Below are 18,211 nucleotides of genomic sequence, written 5' to 3'. Positions count from 1 at the left end.
TCATATACAATGCATAGACATGATCATTGCGTTCAAATATGTTTTTTTTATAGTATGCTCTCATCTAGTAGTTATAAAATTGAAATCAAATTGGTTCACCCATCCGATTTAATTGTCAACTACTCCTAAGACATATATGCACTAATCTTTGAATAAACAAATCCAAAACTTGATATCGACATCTTATATAAAAAAAAATGAGGCTTCTTTTGTAAGCCCAAACTGTAAATTAATTTTAACGGGCCAAAAGGCCTTTAATCAGAAGAGAATAAAGACAAAATAAAAAACGTGATAATTAATTACTTGGACGTCGTTGACGCAGATAGCCACGTGGCAGTTTATTGTTGATAGACAAAAATCGTGAAGCCGCTTCTTGGAGATTCTTCCTTCACTCTCTCTCTCTCTGGTGGACTCGTGAGGTCTTTCTGATAAAACTCTTAAAAACCTTTTTTGACTACATTTCAAATCGCTCGCGCTATTTCGCCGCACTGATAAAAGCCGTACACCTTTTTATAAATTTAATTTCTCCCTTTCTCCGCCGCCGCGCCGCCGGGAAATTATCACTGTTAGTCTTCTTCTCATATCTTTTTTTTTTCTTTTAATTTTATCTGCGAAAATCTAATTTAGGGTTTAATACTTCACTGTTGTAAACGACTTAAGTGGTATTTTAGTCGATTGATTCGTTGAGTTTTGAAGAGTTTCGATTTGATTCTTCAGAGTTCAGTTAATGGAAGCTTGTAACTCTGTGATTTCATTGCAGGTGTATTCGATAAACATGGCGACTCTGAAGCCGTCGTTTACTGTTTCTCCGCCGAATACTAATCCGATTAGATTTGGATGTTTTCCGCCGCAATGCCTTGTCCGTGTCCCGAAACCTCCTTGTCTCCGGCGGCGTCTTGTATTACCCAGGCTTCGGCAGACTATTGGCGGCGGCGGCGGCGGCGGTATGATTCGATGTGAACTTCCGGATTTTCATCTATCAGCTACAGCTACTACTGGTTAGTTTTTGTTTTGTTTCATATTTGATCTGATTATGAGTGTTGGAATTGTAGTCAAAGTAATTACTCAATTTGGTTGCAGTTTCAGGTGTATCGACTGAGAAATCAGTGGATGAATTTCAGATTCCTAAGGGTGAAATGTGGAGTGTTCATAAGTTTGGTGGGACTTGTGTTGGGAACTCTCAGAGGATTAGGAATGTAGCTGAGGTTATAATCAATGATAATTCTGAAAGGAAACTTGTGGTTGTCTCTGCAATGTCCAAGGTGACAGATATGATGTATGACTTAATCCGCAAGGCACAATCACGAGATGATTCTTATTTATCCGCCTTGGAAGCTGTCCTGGAAAAGCATCGGTTGACGGCTCGTGACCTACTCGATGGGGATGATCTCGCTAGTTTCTTGTCACATTTGCATAATGATATTAGTAATCTTAAAGCGATGCTTCGTGCCATTTACATAGGTAGCGTGATTAGTAATCTTATTTGTGTTTCCTGTTTACTTTAAGTCTGATTTCAGAAGAAGAACTGAGTACTGACATCTTCCATTTGCAGCTGGCCATGCATCAGAGTCGTTTTCAGATTTTGTTGCGGGACATGGGGAACTTTGGTCTGCTCAGATGCTATCATATGTTGTCAGAAAGGTTTGAATGATGCGTATGATGATTGCATTCATGTGACACAATTGAGGCTGTACACTTTGTGATCTCTCTATTCTTTTCACTGTAGACTGGGCTTGAGTGCAAGTGGATGGATACTAGAGATGTGCTCATTGTTAATCCCACCAGCTCTAATCAGGTCGATCCTGATTTTGGTGAATCTGAGAAGAGACTCGATAAGTGGTTCTCCTCAAATCCATCGAAAATTATTATTGCAACTGGGTTCATTGCTAGCACTCCACAAAATATTCCAACAACTTTGAAAAGAGATGGGAGTGATTTCTCTGCAGCTATCATGGGTGCTCTATTGAGGGCTCGTCAAGTAACAATCTGGACAGATGTTGATGGTGTATACAGTGCGGACCCTCGTAAAGGTCTGTCCTATTCTTCTACCTCTAATCCCTTTTATTCTAGGATGTATTTTTAACAAGAAGTTTTGCCTGCAGTTAATGAGGCAGTAATACTCCAGACACTTTCTTATCAAGAGGCCTGGGAAATGGTAAACTTAGCGTTCTTGTTATCCTAGATTTAGGAGCTTCATCATGCCAAGTACAAACTTTTGATCAAAACATTTAACTTCATGCAGTCTTATTTTGGGGCAAATGTTTTACATCCTCGCACCATCATTCCTGTGATGCGATATAATATTCCGATTGTGATCAGAAATATTTTCAATCTATCTGCACCGGGAACAATAATCTGTCAACCTCCGGAAGATGATTATGACCTTAAACTGACTACTCCTGTCAAAGGATTTGCAACTATTGACAATTTGGCTCTCATAAATGTTGAAGGGTAAGCTACCTTTGCCGTTGTTGTTCGAGTTTTATTTCTGTTCTTTTAATTGACAAGCGGCATTTATACCTCCCCTGTTGACTGCCTTCTTCCAATTCATTCTGACAGTACTGGAATGGCTGGGGTACCCGGTACTGCTAGTGACATTTTTGGCTGTGTAAAAGATGTTGGAGCTAATGTGATTATGATATCACAGGTGCCTTTATTTCAAAGCCTGCCTTAGCATTATCGCAATTTTCTTCATTTTGAGAGGCAGAGGCTTATGCTATTGATATATTCATTGTCCAGGCTAGCAGTGAGCATTCTGTGTGCTTTGCAGTGCCTGAGAAGGAAGTAAAAGCTGTTTCTGAGGCACTGCGGTCGAGATTTAGTGAAGCTTTACAAGCTGGACGTCTTTCTCAGGTCTCTCTATCTCTCTGATTTCTGTTTTACTCCTAGCACAGCTCTTCCCTGTGTATTCTAATTAACCATATATATTTGATAATTTTTATCTTCGCCAGTTTCAGTAACAATCGTATAATTCTTTTTCGCAGATTGAGGTTATACCAAACTGTAGCATCTTAGCGGCAGTTGGCCAGAAAATGGCTAGTACACCTGGAGTTAGTTGTACACTTTTCAGTGCTTTGGCGAAGGTGCTTATTACTTAAAACTGTAACCATTATTATAAGGGATCATTCCATCTCATATACATTTTTGCTTGATTGCTCCCTTGTACTTGTTTTTGTATCTCACTTGCAGGCTAATATTAATGTCCGAGCTATATCTCAAGGCTGTTCTGAGTACAATGTTACTGTCGTTATTAAACGTGAAGATAGCGTTAAGGCATTAAGAGCTGTCCACTCGAGGTTTTTCTTGTCAAGAACGACATTAGCAGTGGGAATCATTGGACCGGGTCTGATAGGTGCTACATTACTTGACCAGCTGAGGGACCAGGTGAACTTCATAATGTTGTTCAGTATTTTCAAAATCCTTTAAGAAGCTGATTAAGCATTAAATTATGTTTTCCAGGCTGCTGTTCTCAAACAAGAATTCAACATTGATCTGCGTGTTTTAGGAATCACTGGTTCAAAGACTATGCTATTAAGTGACATGTAAGAATAACTTATTCTGTACAGTTCTTTGTTTCTGACACGTTGTAGGATTTTATCTGAAGGACATACGAATCCATTCTTGATGGCATGACAGCATATTTTACTTTTCTCTGGAGAGAAAAATATCCCAAACTGTTGATCCGAATCCGTATGCATCCTAGAAGATTTACTTAGTTTACTGTTTCGCATACCTGGCCATGGCTCTCCCTTGATTGTTATCGTGTGTTTTATCTGTCGGTTGATGTAGTAATGACGTGAACATTAATATTGGACAGCTGACATTTTCTGACAAAATCTAAGCTCAATTCCAAACTGCGGATGATCATTCTGTTTTAACACCACATGACTCGTACCTATGTTGTTTATTGCAGTGGTATTGATTTGTCGAGATGGAGAGAACTTCTAAACGAGAAGGGAACAGAGGCCAATATGGATAAATTCACTCAGCAAGTGCATGGAAATCATTTTATCCCCAACTCTGTATTGGTTGATTGTACAGCAGACTCTATTATTGCGAGCCGTTATTATGATTGGTTACGGAAGGGAATCCACGTCATTACCCCCAATAAAAAGGCTAACTCGGGTCCCCTTGATCAGGTGTTATATTCGTCTCATCTCATCAAGTGTATTTCTTTTGAATCTGTTAGAGAAACTCAATAGGAAATATTCCTGTCCTGGGTTGGTTTGTTACTCCACTGATGTTCCTTTTTTTGTGTGTGCTCAGTACTTGAAACTGAGAGATCTTCAAAGGAAATCCTATACTCATTACTTCTATGAAGCCACTGTTGGAGCTGGTCTTCCAATTATCAGCACTTTACGTGGTCTCCTTGAGACAGGAGACAAGATACTACGCATAGAGGGTATTTTTAGGTCTGTTAGTTAACAGTTCCACCACAGTTTGACTCTGAGTTCCTTTCTGGTATCATTTCTGATGATTTCTCCTTTGTATTTTGTTGTTTTGGTTCTTTCCTCCAGTGGAACTTTGAGTTACCTATTCAACAACTTTGTTGGAGACCAAAGTTTCAGCGAGGTTGTCGCTGAAGCAAAGAACGCAGGTTTCACTGAGCCTGATCCAAGAGATGACTTATCTGGAACCGATGTTGCAAGGAAGGTACGTTATTGCTTCTTACGTATCAAACTGGCACAGCAAAGTTCTGCAAATGATGGTAGTCTCTCTCATGAAACCTAAACTCTTCTGTTTGTGTAGGTGATTATCCTCGCTCGAGAATCTGGACTGAAATTGGACCTCGCGGATCTTCCTATTAGAAGCCTCGTCCCTGAACCGCTAAAAGTAAATGATCTACATATACCTTTCATTATCATTAAAATTAGCATCTTCTGTATCTAATGTTCTTCCTAATCTACTTTCAGGGATGCGCTTCTGCTGAAGAATTCATGGAGAAACTTCCACTGTATGACGGGGACCTAGCAAAAGAAAGGCTAGATGCTGAGAACTCCGGGGAGGTAAGATCAAACACCATAAACTTTTTCAGTTTGATGATCTTAACTCCGGCTAAAGATCATTCCCGTTTGATCATATTAACTATAATGTAAACTCTGATTCAGGTCCTGAGATATGTTGGTGTGGTGGACGCAATTAACCAAAAGGGAACAGTTGAACTTCGGAGATACAAGAAAGAACATCCATTCGCGCAGCTGGCGGGTTCAGACAACATAATAGCATTCACAACAACAAGGTACAAGGACCATCCACTTATTGTCCGAGGACCTGGAGCTGGTGCTCAAGTCACGGCCGGTGGTGTATTCAGCGACATACTAAGGCTCGCATCTTATCTCGGTGCACCGTCCTAACCGTTGGAAAAAAACCCCACATTAATTATCAGTTTTGCTATCTATTTTCACGCTTAAACTATCAGCTACGACGAATCAACAACTTTTTTGCTGGTCTTTGTAATTTTTGTGGTAACATGTACAATAGCAACTAGTTTTGTTATCTTTTTTTTGAATTTTTTTTTTGTTTTATACATCAAAACGATGTGCAATTTAATAATACGAAGCATTTATTTAGAATACGTGGAGTATCTATTTTACTTCGGTGGTCGAGGTCAATTAGAATTTTTATCTTCTTTTTATAAGTTTCGTTGGAATTGCGCTGGAGCAAGTTGGTAAGGCATTTGTTGGAAAAAACTAGTAGACGGTGACTCGGTGAGTCCCAGCAGCTGGACATGCAGAATAAATGCACAAAAAGATTTTTCCAATTTAATTAATTTTGTTTACAATAATATAAGCAAGCATTCTTATTTTTTATTTATTTTAGAAAACATAAGTAGACAGCAATAACATAAGCAAACGTGTTTCCCTTTATTCTTCACTCCTCTTTTATCTATTTATTTTTTCATTCACTTTTTTTTCCGTTGTGGAACTCCTCCGATGGTTGTGTGTATTAAGCATCCCATGCTTGCGATGCTGTAAAATTTCAAAATACATATAGAAGCGACTCAGTATATATATTTGCTGGAAAATAAAAGAATCGAAACGAAAAATAATATTTATGAAAGGAAAAAAAGAGACGAACCTGCGGTGGATAGAAGAGTGTTATCGTCAGCTCCAACGTTCCAGGCAAAGTAACCAAGCAGACCGTTCTGCTTAGCGTATCCCACTTTCGTCACGACGCTCTGAGTATCGTCGTATCTAATCAAAATCTCCTTGGAGAAACAGTAATCTTCGACCACTACCTTGTCATGTTCCGTTGTAGGTCCGTAATCCTTTATGAACTCCTTTATCTTACTATAGCTGATAGAACCGTTAGGTGACAATGCTACTCCCCCTCGGGTGATGGCTGCAGCATCATTACCGTGATCCTTGTCGTCTTCGGCATTCCAGGACCAGGACAAGCCAAGGTATGAGAATCCAAAGACTGCTTTCTTCTCTGGAAGTCCGGCCTTAATCCACTGTTTCAAACCAGAGTCTCCGCATGGATCTGTAAACCAAATTTTATTCGAGTTTAACCAAAAGAATACACATATTTGGATCGTAGGGAAATAATTAAGTTATGTTTATGATATAAACTTTATACCTTTATCCCAAGGATTATACAGACAAGCGGGCAGACCAGGGGTAGTAATGGACGGACCGCAAAAATCATAAGCTATGATATTTACCCAATCCAAGCTATCTTTCATCACTTCAACTGGGTAGGTAAACTTCTTGTAGACCGGGGAGTAGTAAACGGCAGCCGTCAACAGCAAAATCGGTCGGTTGGTGAGCGAGTACTCGGCGTCAACCGCATCTCGCATTTCTCTAATTAGGTCCCCAAAGTCGTTCATCTCAGCATCACTGTTTGGGTACTCCCATGATAAATCGAGACCATGGAATCCGTTAGATCTAGCGATCCATATCCAAGAATTAATGAACATTGTGCGAAGCAGCTGTTTACTTGCCAAGGACGCAAGCGTAGAATTGTTTCCATTTCTTCCGCCGATCGACAAGAGGGTCTTCACCTGGTCGTTTTTAATCTTGACGGTGTCAGTGAAAGTGGAAAACATGTATTCGTGCTTTGGGGGGATATAAACTCTGTAGCCGTCAGTCGCGATATCGGCGAAGGCGCAGAAAAGGTGAGTGAAGAGAGCTGAGGGAATGGTTTCGGCCGAAGTTATGGCCTCAGGGGTCTCTCCATCTGGATACCAGTACGCAGCTTTTACCACGGAGGCTGGGGTTCCCTGATTCTCATCAGAAGACATTTTTGGTCTCAAAGTCTTTTGACAAAATGCTTTCTCTAGCTGTGTTTCTTTGTTTGTTGGTGCTTTGTTGTGGTGGTGATACAAACTAAGAGGGTGCTTCCTTTCTCTACTTATATTGATTTTGGGAAGAGTTATTTTGAAATATTTAAAAGACTTTAGATAAATTTAAGTCTTGAAGTTAATTGATTTCCAAAACCAAAAGTCTTTGCTAAATGCTGTGACTGTGACACATACCATTAAGAAAGAAACTCATCCCTATTATCATGCTTTATGTATTCTTATTTAATTAACACTTGCATGTAAAGTTTTAAATGGTGGTTGAAGAGTTTAGACTATACTAGTTTTAAAAATTAGTGTCCAACTGTTTCCACGGTGATTTTAATTATTGTGAATGTCATGAATACATGCTTTTACACATACCAGATCATTAGTCTGCTATTAGGCTTTCAGCTTAGGATTTTTTCTAGTTGTCTCACTCAATGTATTAGTGCATAGTGATGGCCCCAGAAATTGATCTTACCAGGGTCAACTAAACTATAAAAAGCGGTATATTTTTATAAGTATACATATATTTATAGGTATACATATTTTGTTGAGATACAGATATTATAGTTCAGTTGAGATACAATTGATAGTATAGTTTCCAGTTCTACTTCAAAATTCTATATCAAAAATTATTTACTGATCTTACCATTGTTGACGAATAAAACTCACTTAACTATCAAATTTCTAAACCTTTTCATTTTCAAATATATTCCAAAGATCATAATTTTACAATCTTATGCTTTGTTACTTAATATATTTATATATATGAGATTCATACATCTAGTTATTAATATAGGATATGTATAGCTCTCGAACATAACATAAAAAATTAACAGCTCACAAAAGAAAGTCTCCTGTTAATTAATAAAAAAAGAGAAAAGAAACAATTGGATAGTTGACAAAAAAACAATGGGATGGTTGCAAAAAAAAAAACACCTATTGGATATATGATATATCCCCTGTTTTAGAAATCGCTAGGCGCTAGTCGGGCGGTCGAGGTGGGCTTAGCGCCTAGCGAGAAAATCGGAGATTAAACGGGGATTAATCGGGGACTAGTTTTAGGGTTATTTTATTAAATTAACAATAAAATAAAAATATATTGTACTTAATATATGTATAATTCTGTTTATGTTAAAAAGAACATATCAAATAAACTATAAAGCTATAGTATTGTCTTTAAAATTATGGTAAACACATAAAAACATCATTTTAAAAGAAAATTTTATGATTTTTGTTAAAAGTTATACATTAGTTATTGTAAAACATCATAATCTCTTAAATCCGAAATAACAAAAATATTTATGTTTGATTTTTATTTGGTTCTAAAAAAAATTGGTATACACAAAATTAAGCGAAATTAAGCGGAAAATGATCGGACTAGACATGCATAATCGGATAATCGATGCTAGGAAGGAATTAGTCATTAATCAAGGCGGAAAGGGTGGGCCTAGCGATTTTGCAGGGAGTAATCGGTGCTAGGCGGAGATTTTTAAAACAGGGATATATCTAACAAGTCTATTTGTCTAACAATGTACATGCATGATGATATGATCACATGCATTACGATAATATTGGGATTAGACTTGATATTTAAACTATTTTAAGCTGGTCAAATCAAATTAAAGATTAGACTTAAAAATAACACAGATTACTCTTACAAAATTTTAACGGAAACTTTTAGATAGATCTGGTGAATCATTTACATAAATCGCATACAATTTATAAGTCTTGCACAATTTTGCAAATTATAAAAGAAATCAACTAAAGTATCCTCTTATTTAGCCTTAGTCTCCACCTAAAGAAATCCAGCCACCTAAAGTAATCCAGTCGAATTTTTTTTCTTCCTAGAGACTTGGATTCATGTCTACTATGATCAAAGATATGTAATCCAGCCAATGCTCAAGTCTTCTTTCTATGAAGACAAAATCTATCTGTGCTATTAACATAACCTATTTACAAATCCGACATATGATGATATGAAACTGAAAATTCAGAGATGTGTGACCCTTGGGGAGTTTTCTAACCCCTATTGTACAAATCTGATTTTAAATTGATTTTATTCAAGACCTTATATTAACTTTAAGAATTAGTCTGATTAAAATTAGTAAATTTTTATCTAAAAATGTAATGAAAATATATTTTGTAGTAGCAGATGATATACAATTGCATCAATATATTATTTTTTAAATGTGTGACTGATTTAAAGATTTTGTGTGATTTTTATTATTGAGAATGTTTATAAATGCGCTAATCAGGTAGTACTGTAGTAGTAGCATTTACATTGATAAAGCACGTCTGAGTTCTCTAAAAAAAGAAGAAGTAAAAGACAATAAAAGAAACTTGATAAAGGTGTGTTTCACTTTCTTTTTCTTGGTAAAAGAAGATGATCATCTTGTACTATAAAAGAAAAGAATACTAGTAATCCTTTCGTATTTTTATTATTTTCCATTTTAGATTTTTTACATAAATTAAGAAAATAGATAAATATTTTATTATATTTTTATTTAATTATTATAATTTTTCATTTATTGAACAGTATTATCTAGATAATTTTTTACTAAAATAATATTAGAAAACAGAAACAACAACTAAATTGAAACAAAAAATTAAGCTTAGAACAACACCTATTTTAAAAGAGAGAGTATCATTTTGTCAAATACAAGAAAACGTGTGTGATTATTTTTATTGTGAATTAGGTTTATAATGTGCTCTAATACATGTGGGTGGCACATCCTTGTTGTAAATAAAAATAAAAATAATAAAGACTTTATTGTAGTCTATATATCTTAATTATAATTTTCTCAACATCATAATTATAAATTTCTCAACATCAACAGTAAATAAGTTTATTATCATTATTATTATTACTACTAGGACTCAGACCTCCGCGATATCGCGGGGGAAGTATTTTAGAAAAAAAAAGTAAATAAAATTTAAAATTATACATTATAAAATCATTTGAATGTAATAAAATAGTTGAAATATATAAACATTAAACATAAACTGTTACAAAAAACACAACCATCAAAATGAATTTTTTTTTTTTTTTTGTCAACCATTGGGCCACAACTGACCGGCCCATTAGCCAAATTCCTACATTCGTAGGAGCCGGGACTCGATCCCGGGTGTGATGGTGCCTTCTACAAATGGACTTACCTCCTGCCACTGCACTAAGGTCACTTTACATCAAAATGAAATGAAAATTTATAACAAAAAAATATTATGTAGAATAGACGCAACTTTACAAAAAAAATATTGTTTAAAGTATTATAAATATAAGGTTTTTTATGAAGAATTATGGTAAAGCTACAATTAAAAAAATAATTATGACAAAGTAATCCTAACTGAGAATATTGAACTAATGGTTGTAATGAGTAAATATAATTTTTATTAAATAAATATAATTAAAAACAAAATAATACTCCCTCTGTTTCAATATATAAGATGTTTTGGCCTCTCTTTTTTGTTTCAAAATATAAGATGTTTTGTAATTTTTCATGCAAAATTTAATATATATTTAATATTCTGTAATCATTTTTTTACAGTCTTCTTTATGATTATTTGAAAATGTTTTAATTGAAATATATATGATACTTTTTAAAAGAAAAATAAACTATCTTAATATGTGTGCATTTACCTTAAACATCCTATATTTTGAAACGGAAGAAGTATAAATTTTAAATATTAAAATAATTTATATGAAAAGTTACGATAAATAGATGCAACGCAACTATAAATTCTATATTAAGTTTTATTAAATTTTTAAAATTTTAGTTAGATTATAGAATAATGTTGAATATTAGATATTAATATTCAAATTATTTAGACTAAATATAAAAACGGAAAATTTGTTTCAACGAATGATTTGTTAGTTATTGATGAAAAAGAAAAATATATAGAAAGTTCAAAAGACATGACTATTTAGATAGACACACCTATTAGAACGAAAAGTTGTGATGAAAAATATGAATTAAATATAGTGAAAAGATACAACTCTCAAATGAACAGATACAACTGTTTGAGTTTTAAAAAAGGATAAACAATTTTCTTACAAAAAAATACTAAGCAAAGTCGCAACTGTTGTTCATATTTATTCAGATTGTTATTCTTATTTTTAAATATTAAACTATTTTTTTTAACAAAAAGTTACGACAAAAATAGACGCAACTGTAAATTCTGTATTAAGTTGTATTAAATTTCTCTATTGCTATAATCATTTCTAAAATTTTAGTTAGTTTATAGAATAACGTTGAATATTAGATATTTAATTATTTAGATTCAACATAAAATGGACTAAAAGACATTACTATTTAAATAGACACACCTATTAGACCGAAAAGTTTTGATGAAAAGTTATAAATAAAATATAGTGAAAAGACACAACTTTACAATAAACATATACAACGGTTTGAATTTAAAAAAAAATTATGAAAAGGTGCTACGAAAAATTGCAAATGTTGTGTTTGCGCTTAATTTCACCTAACCCATATAAACTGCTTTTAAATAGAGATATCTTTATTACCATATTGAGAAGTCAAATTCAAAAATTCACTATATAATCCATCTAACTCTTGAAAAAAAAACTGTAAGTATTTTCATGAAATTTTTATATTTAAAATTACTTAAAAGTTGTAAATTAGATTAATCATTCCAAAAATCTTTTGTTAAATCAAGAATTGGAAGAATATTTTTACTTTTAAAAGAATGAATGTCAGAGAACAATTTAGAAAGCTGTAAAAGCTGTTGATATTGAAATTTTATATTATTTTGTGTCATGGCAAAAAAAAAGAAAACAGTTCAAAAAGACAAATATATCTAAATTTTAAAAGAGACGAATATTCGAATAAACACAACTCTACAATGAACAGTTGCAACTTTACAAAAAACCGTTACAATGAATAATCACAACTTTTTGTAAAACACACAATTTAATTTTTCTATAGATTTTTTTTTTTTTTTTTTAAATTAGCCAAAAAGTGGTTGAAAAAACATAATTTTTGGAGGTATTTATTCAGATTGCTATTATATATAGACATTAGATTTTTATATTTAAAATTAACTAAAAGTTGTAAATTAGATTCATCATTCCAAAAATATTTTGTTAAATCAAGAATTGGAAGAGTTTCTTTCTTTACTTTTAAAAGAATGAATACTAGAAAATAATTTAGAAAACTGTAAAAATTGTTGATATTAACATTTTATATTATTTTGTGTCGTGGCAAAAAAATGAAAACAGTTCAAACAGATAGATTTCAAAAGATACGAATATTCGAATAAACACAACTCTACAATGAACAGTTGCAATTTTACAAAAAAATCGTTACAATGAACAATCACAACTTTTTGTAAAACATACTGTTGAAATTGTAAAACACTCTAGGTATTTTCATTAAATCGTTACAACTCACTATGTAATCTATCTAAATCTTGGAAAAACACTCTAAGTATTTTCATTAAACTTTTATATTTAAAATAAACTAAAAGATGTAAATTAGATTCATCATTCCAAAATCCTTTGTTAAATCAAGAATTAGAAGAAATTCTTGAGTTTTAAAAGAATGAATGCTAGAAAATAATTTAGAAAAATGTATAAATCGTTGAGATTTAAATTTTAGTTGATTTTGTGTCATGGCAAAAAAATGAAAACAGTTCAATCAGACAAATATATAGATTTCAAAAGATACGAATGTTCCAATCAACACAACTTTACAGTAAACAGTTGTAACTTTTTATAAATAACCGTTCTAATGATCCATTACGACTTTTCAGAAAATATTTTGGTCGCATTTATTCGGATTGTTATTATTATATAGATTAGTGTAAAATAATTAAGTCTGTTATTAATTAAGAAAATAAATAAAAAAGACTCAGTTATAAATAATATTTCTAACAAGTCTATTTGACCCTCTATAAATAGTTGTCGTTCTAGGCTTAGAATGTAAATAACCAAAAAATATAGGCTGCAAATGGTTGTACGATATGTTTTTTCTTTCTCCGATGCATATTTTTCACATAAATAAACTTTTTTTTTTGACAACACATAAATAAACTTTATTTAGTTAACTTTGTTTACCATAATGTAAGCAAACGTTTTCATTTTTATTACAAAAAACAAGATAAGCAAACATACGACTGTTTTATTTTCATCTTACAATAACATAATCAAACATGTTTTATTCTTCACGCGTCAGTATTTATTTATTTCTTCGTTTTCACTCCCATGGTTGTCTATTAAACATCCCATGTTATCGATGCTGTATATTTACAAAATCCAGATGTAAGAGACTATACTGTTGTTTATTCGAAAGGACGCTAAAGTATCTAAATTCTTATTAAAAAAAAAAAAAAGAATATGTGAAAGTACAAAAGACAAACCTGTACGAGATAGATAGGAATCATCGTCAGCTCCAACGTTCCAAGCAAAGTAACCAAGCAGACCGTTGTCCTTGGTGTATCTCACTTTCGTCACGATGCTCTGAATGTCGTCGAACCCAATGAAAGCCGTCCGGGAGATAGAGTTATCACTCACGACTTCCGAGTCATAAAACATTTTAGTTTGCTCACCCTTATGCTTTATGAAATTACTTATCTGATTATAGTTGATGGAACCGTCAGCTGACACCGCGTCTGGGGTGGTGGCTGCAGCATCTTCACCTTGATGCTTGTCGTCTTTAAGAGTCCAGGTCCAGCCAACATATGGGAATCCAAATACTACTTTGTTCTCTGGTAATCCGGCCTTAGTCCACTGTTTCAAACCGGAGTCGCCGCATGGACCTGTCAAATTAAACAAAAAAAAATACTCATATTTGGATCGTAGGGAAATAAATCCAGTTATGTTTATTATGGTATATAGTAAACTTTACCTTTTGGGTTTGAAAAATTATACAGACCGGCGGGTGGACCAATGGTAATGGACGAACCGAAAAAATCAAAGGCAAAGATATTAACCCAATCCAAGTTTTTTTTCATCACTTCAACCGGGTAGTTAAACGTCTCGTAAACCGAGGAGTAGTATACCGCAGCTGTCAACAGCAAAGTCGGTTTGGTTGTGCGTGTGTGCTCCGCGTCAACCGCTGTTCGCAATTCCCCAACTAGGGCCCCAAAGTCTTTCATCTCAGCGTCACTGTTAGGGTACTCCCAGGCTAAATCGATACCATTGAATCCGTTTGATAAAGCGATCGAAATCAAAGAATCAATGAACAATTTCCTAGACTCTTGTTTACTTGCCATGGACGCAAACGCAGTATTGTCTGCACTTCTTCCGCCGACCGACAAGACGGTCTTCACCTGTCCGTTTTTAATCTTGACGATTTCAGTAAAGGTTGAAAATATGAGTTGGTGCGCTTGGGAGATAATAACTTTGTGGGTGGCAGCGTCGAGATCGGCGAAGGCGCAGAAAAGGTGAGTGAAGAGAGCTGAGTCAATTTTTTCGGCCGAGGTTTTGGGATCTTGTTCCGGGTTCTCTCCATCTGGGAACCAGTACGAAGCTTTTACCTCGGAGGTGGGGGCTCCCGTATACTGACCAGACATTTTTTGGTCTCGAAGTCTTTTAACGTTTAACAAAATGCTTTCTCTAGATGTGTTTCTTTGTTTGTTGTGCTTTGTAGTGGTGGTGATACAAACTAAGAATTCCCTTCTCTATTTATAGTGATCTTGGGAAGACATATTTTGAAATATTCACAAGAATAATTCAGCCAATTCAATTATTGAAGTTAATTGATTTCGAAAACCAAAAGTCTTTTGCTAAATGCTGTGACTGTGACACCAATTAAGAAAGAAGCTCATCCCTATCATCATACGTGCGGTATTCTTATTTAATTAACACTAGATATAAGTTTTATAAATTTCATACTTTTTATTTTTTGTTAAAAAATTGTATGCAGATATTTTCTTATAATTTTTGTTTTCATGCGCTAATGTTGAAAGTTAAAATTTACATAGACATCAGTTTTTGTTTTCATATTGCAATGAATATTGATGTCTTCTACATTTCGTGTACCTTTTGTTCGTTTTGCATAGTGATGATCATCTTTCCAACAATTTTTTTTTTTAGGTTTATTTCTGCTCCTTAAGTTGTATTAGTAATTCAATTAAAATGAGTAAATGACCAACATAGTTTAATCCATCGATAATTACATTGAAGTAGAGAGCGTATTTAATATATTGTAAGTTTTGGAAATGTCATCATGCTTGCTTAGATATATCTTATTAGATGTTTAAAGAAACATGTAACGTAGAAGCGAGTGAAATGATTTCAAATTGTGAGTAGTCTCAAACAAATGAATCTTAGCAATCTAATCGAAAGGAGTTTTAAGAAACTACACATCAGAGTCAAAATGAAGATGATTTAAACGAAATAAACTTAAGATCGAACACAAATTTTTAGTTGATATTGTAATGTACGAATGAATATAACAAAATGCATCATAATTTTCCTTTTTATTTTTAATGATATGTTGTTACACAAATGGAGATAAAGAATAGACCCAACCACCATATTTCAAATGGAGAAGCGCACGTCTTGTCTCATATATGCCTCGACCCACGGGAAGCAGTAGTTGGTCTTGGACATGGCAGCTCTGAAGCGTTTTCCTCTTCCTTTACCATCACAAACCTGTTCTCCTCTATTAGAGACTACACCAATCAACGTGAAAACAATAATAGATAAATAAACAATGGCTTGCATTTAGACCTTTCTTGCTCCATCAAATAACTATCTATCTTGAATACTTAAGATATAAGTAAGCACTTTCTAGTGAAACAGGTAAGCAATTCAAACCACAAGCATATAACCAAATGCCCATATACCATAACAATAGAATGACATTATATACAACAAATAAGCTTTAGTAAAAAAGATAATACCAAACTTGCACCCAAACACTCCATCATTTGGTAGTAAGATCTACCATGCAAAGGAGTATGCCCTTTTCCATGATTCAGAGAAATAATATTCGGTCTTGAAAGAATAATCATTAGAAAAATGATGACTTCAAAACTCATGGTTCCTTTATGGACAATAATCTATTAGGCAAAGACTCGTTTTTTATTTTCGAAACAGCCACACCGCTCTGGTATGACCCTTCTTATTCCACATCATCGCTTGCAAACGTACACTTTGCTATTGGCAATATATATTCCATCGTTGCTTCTGTATCCAGCTGAACAGTTGAGAAGAATCACGGTATAAGTTAAGAATGAAGGCAACATGCCTCATAAAAAAAGGTTCAACAAAATCTATGAACCTACCAGATGAGTCTACTTAGTATCGAAAATACTCACAACTTTTTCTCCCGAAATTATGAATATGTTTAGACACGACGAGCTTCGAAGTGAGGAAAATATAAATCTGGAGGCATGGTACATGTTTTTCATTGTGAGATTAGTCATCACAATACATGCTTTATCAAAATCCAATCTGTAAACGCCAAATTTGGGATATCCTAATCAAAAGTTCAGAGATAAAAGCAGGGAATAATAGTAAAGAGTAGAACTATAGATGCAAATCCTCAAGACATAGCAGGCAATTATAGCAATTCTGTAGCACCTAAAGAATAGGAAACAATGGTCGAACCTCAAGAATTACACGTACTTGTTAAGCGTCTTGACAAGTTATTCTCCATCACTGATCGACGAGATTACTTTGTACCAGCGGGCCGTCCGGCATACTTTCTTCTTCATCTTGGTGAGAAGCAATGCAATTTTTGTTGTGAGGATGTTTGGGTTTTCAAAGGAGGGAATGCTATTTACACGAAGTGAGAGATCTTAAGAATCTCACTGACGAAGGCGTTTTCAACTTATGGTGATTGTTAAAAAGTGGAAGGAATTTTTTGTACAAATCGATGTTAGGTTGGCTACCTAGCAGTTTAGAATCCCTAAATAGACGTAACCTATGGAAGGTGAACCAATTTTAAGAGTTACACGTGTCTTTACCTGATGAGATGACGTGTCACTTGTATGGAGAGAATCGGCCTCTTTTCATATATATGATTTCTTGTAACGTATCAAACCTAATTTATGGCCGATCCGACTATTTCCACGGTGATTTTAATTATCCATGAATGTCATGAATGCTTTATACATACCTGATCACTAATCTGGTATTTTTCAGCTTAGGATTTCTCTATTTATCTCACAATGTATTGGTGCACAACTTCACATGCTTTACAATAATATTGTGGTTAGATATGTTCAGTAATTTATTAATTTAAAATATCATATTTATATATATTATCTTTTTCAATAAATATTGATCAAACTTTTATATTTTCAAGTATAATTTTTGTTGTGTCAACTTTTTTATCACCGATTTTGATAGTATAGTTTTGAAATCTACATCATAATTCTATATCTGGAAATTATCTACAGATCTTACTTTTATGGACGGAAAAAATCACTTAACTATCAAATTTCTAAACCTTTACATTTTCAAATATATTCCAAAGATCATTATTTTACCATCTTATGCTTTGTTACTTAATTATATATATATATATATATGTCTGAGATTTATATATCTAGTTATTGATATAGGATATGTATAGCTCTCCAACATAAACATACAAAAATGAATAGCTCACAAACAAAAGTCTCCTGTTAATAAAACTTGATATATCTAACAAGTCTATTTATTTAATTAACAATTCGCATGCATTACAATAGTATTGCCGTATTGGGATTAGACTTCATATTAAAACTATTTCAAACTGGTCAATTAAATATAGATGGGTTATTTAAAATAACACAAATAAGTTTCTTACAAAAATTTAAAGGAAATATTTAGATAGATCGATCTTGTGAATCATTTACACAAATCCCATACAATTATCTATAATTCATGCACAATTTTCAAACTCTCTAAGAAATCAACTAAAGTAAAGTCTTCCAATATATAATAGAGAGAATACAATAAAAATAGACTCG

General features: G+C 33.5%; 3 protein-coding genes across 4 annotated transcripts; 1 reads left to right on the top strand and 2 right to left on the bottom strand.

The window, feature by feature from the left end:
• Positions 1-312: 312 nt before the first annotated feature.
• LOC104731582 (bifunctional aspartokinase/homoserine dehydrogenase 2, chloroplastic) lies at positions 313-5,573 on the top strand. Of its 2 annotated transcripts, none has more exons than XM_010451004.3 (18): positions 313-565; positions 761-998; positions 1,081-1,461; positions 1,553-1,641; positions 1,727-2,030; positions 2,103-2,155; positions 2,243-2,451; positions 2,560-2,647; positions 2,740-2,853; positions 2,985-3,083; positions 3,190-3,384; positions 3,460-3,542; positions 3,914-4,139; positions 4,267-4,412; positions 4,518-4,653; positions 4,750-4,833; positions 4,914-5,006; positions 5,109-5,573. In XM_010451004.3, the coding sequence occupies exons 2-18, from the start codon at positions 776-778 to the stop codon at positions 5,352-5,354; spliced, it is 2,769 nt and encodes a 922-aa protein (XP_010449306.1). In that variant the 5' UTR covers positions 313-565; positions 761-775; the 3' UTR covers positions 5,355-5,573. The 2 variants fall into 2 exon arrangements, with proteins under 2 accessions (XP_010449306.1, XP_019089713.1); XM_019234168.2 differs by having other exon boundaries at positions 322-565; positions 1,087-1,461.
• A 165-nt stretch (positions 5,574-5,738) lies between these two features.
• LOC104731580 (class V chitinase-like) lies at positions 5,739-7,356 on the bottom strand. The gene is made up of 3 exons (XM_010451002.3): positions 6,580-7,356; positions 6,079-6,483; positions 5,739-5,969 (listed from the first exon to the last, which is right to left on the bottom strand). Exons 1-3 carry the CDS (start codon positions 7,241-7,243, stop codon positions 5,947-5,949), a joined length of 1,092 nt encoding a protein of 363 aa, XP_010449304.1. The 5' UTR covers positions 7,244-7,356; the 3' UTR covers positions 5,739-5,946.
• Positions 7,357-13,310: 5,954 nt separating this feature from the next.
• On the bottom strand, positions 13,311-15,006 carry LOC104723063 (class V chitinase-like). The gene is made up of 3 exons (XM_010441355.2): positions 14,152-15,006; positions 13,664-14,062; positions 13,311-13,542 (listed from the first exon to the last, which is right to left on the bottom strand). Exons 1-3 carry the CDS (start codon positions 14,816-14,818, stop codon positions 13,520-13,522), a joined length of 1,089 nt encoding a protein of 362 aa, XP_010439657.2. The 5' UTR covers positions 14,819-15,006; the 3' UTR covers positions 13,311-13,519.
• Between the last annotated feature and the right edge of the window lie 3,205 nt (positions 15,007-18,211).

The sequence above is a fragment of the Camelina sativa genome, chromosome 12 (assembly GCF_030686135.1).
Source record: "Camelina sativa cultivar CO46 ecotype springtype chromosome 12, ASM3068613v1".
In the NCBI taxonomy this organism is placed as follows: Eukaryota; Viridiplantae; Streptophyta; class Magnoliopsida; order Brassicales; family Brassicaceae; genus Camelina; species Camelina sativa.
Note: the sequence above shows the minus strand (reverse complement) of the source record. Positions and strands in the feature narration are given on the sequence as shown.

Bases quoted from the DNA above. Each gene is read 5' to 3' on its own strand.
- LOC104731582 (XM_010451004.3), top strand. From the start codon at position 776: ATGGCGACTCTGAAGCCGTCGTTTACTGTTTCTCCGCCGAATACTAAT. The intron at 999-1,080 runs GTTAGTTTTTGT...ATTTGGTTGCAG, and splicing joins ATCAGCTACAGCTACTACTG to TTTCAGGTGTATCGACTGAG. The intron at 5,007-5,108 runs GTAAGATCAAAC...ACTCTGATTCAG, and splicing joins ATGCTGAGAACTCCGGGGAG to GTCCTGAGATATGTTGGTGT.
- LOC104731580 (XM_010451002.3), bottom strand. From the start codon at position 7,243: ATGTCTTCTGATGAGAATCAGGGAACCCCAGCCTCCGTGGTAAAAGCT. The intron at 6,484-6,579 runs GTATAAAGTTTA...TTTGGTTTACAG, and splicing joins GTATAATCCTTGGGATAAAG to ATCCATGCGGAGACTCTGGT. The intron at 5,970-6,078 runs GTTCGTCTCTTT...GAAATTTTACAG, and splicing joins CACTCTTCTATCCACCGCAG to CATCGCAAGCATGGGATGCT.
- LOC104723063 (XM_010441355.2), bottom strand. From the start codon at position 14,818: ATGTCTGGTCAGTATACGGGAGCCCCCACCTCCGAGGTAAAAGCTTCG. The intron at 14,063-14,151 runs GTAAAGTTTACT...TTAATTTGACAG, and splicing joins TAATTTTTCAAACCCAAAAG to GTCCATGCGGCGACTCCGGT. The intron at 13,543-13,663 runs GTTTGTCTTTTG...GTAAATATACAG, and splicing joins TTCCTATCTATCTCGTACAG to CATCGATAACATGGGATGTT.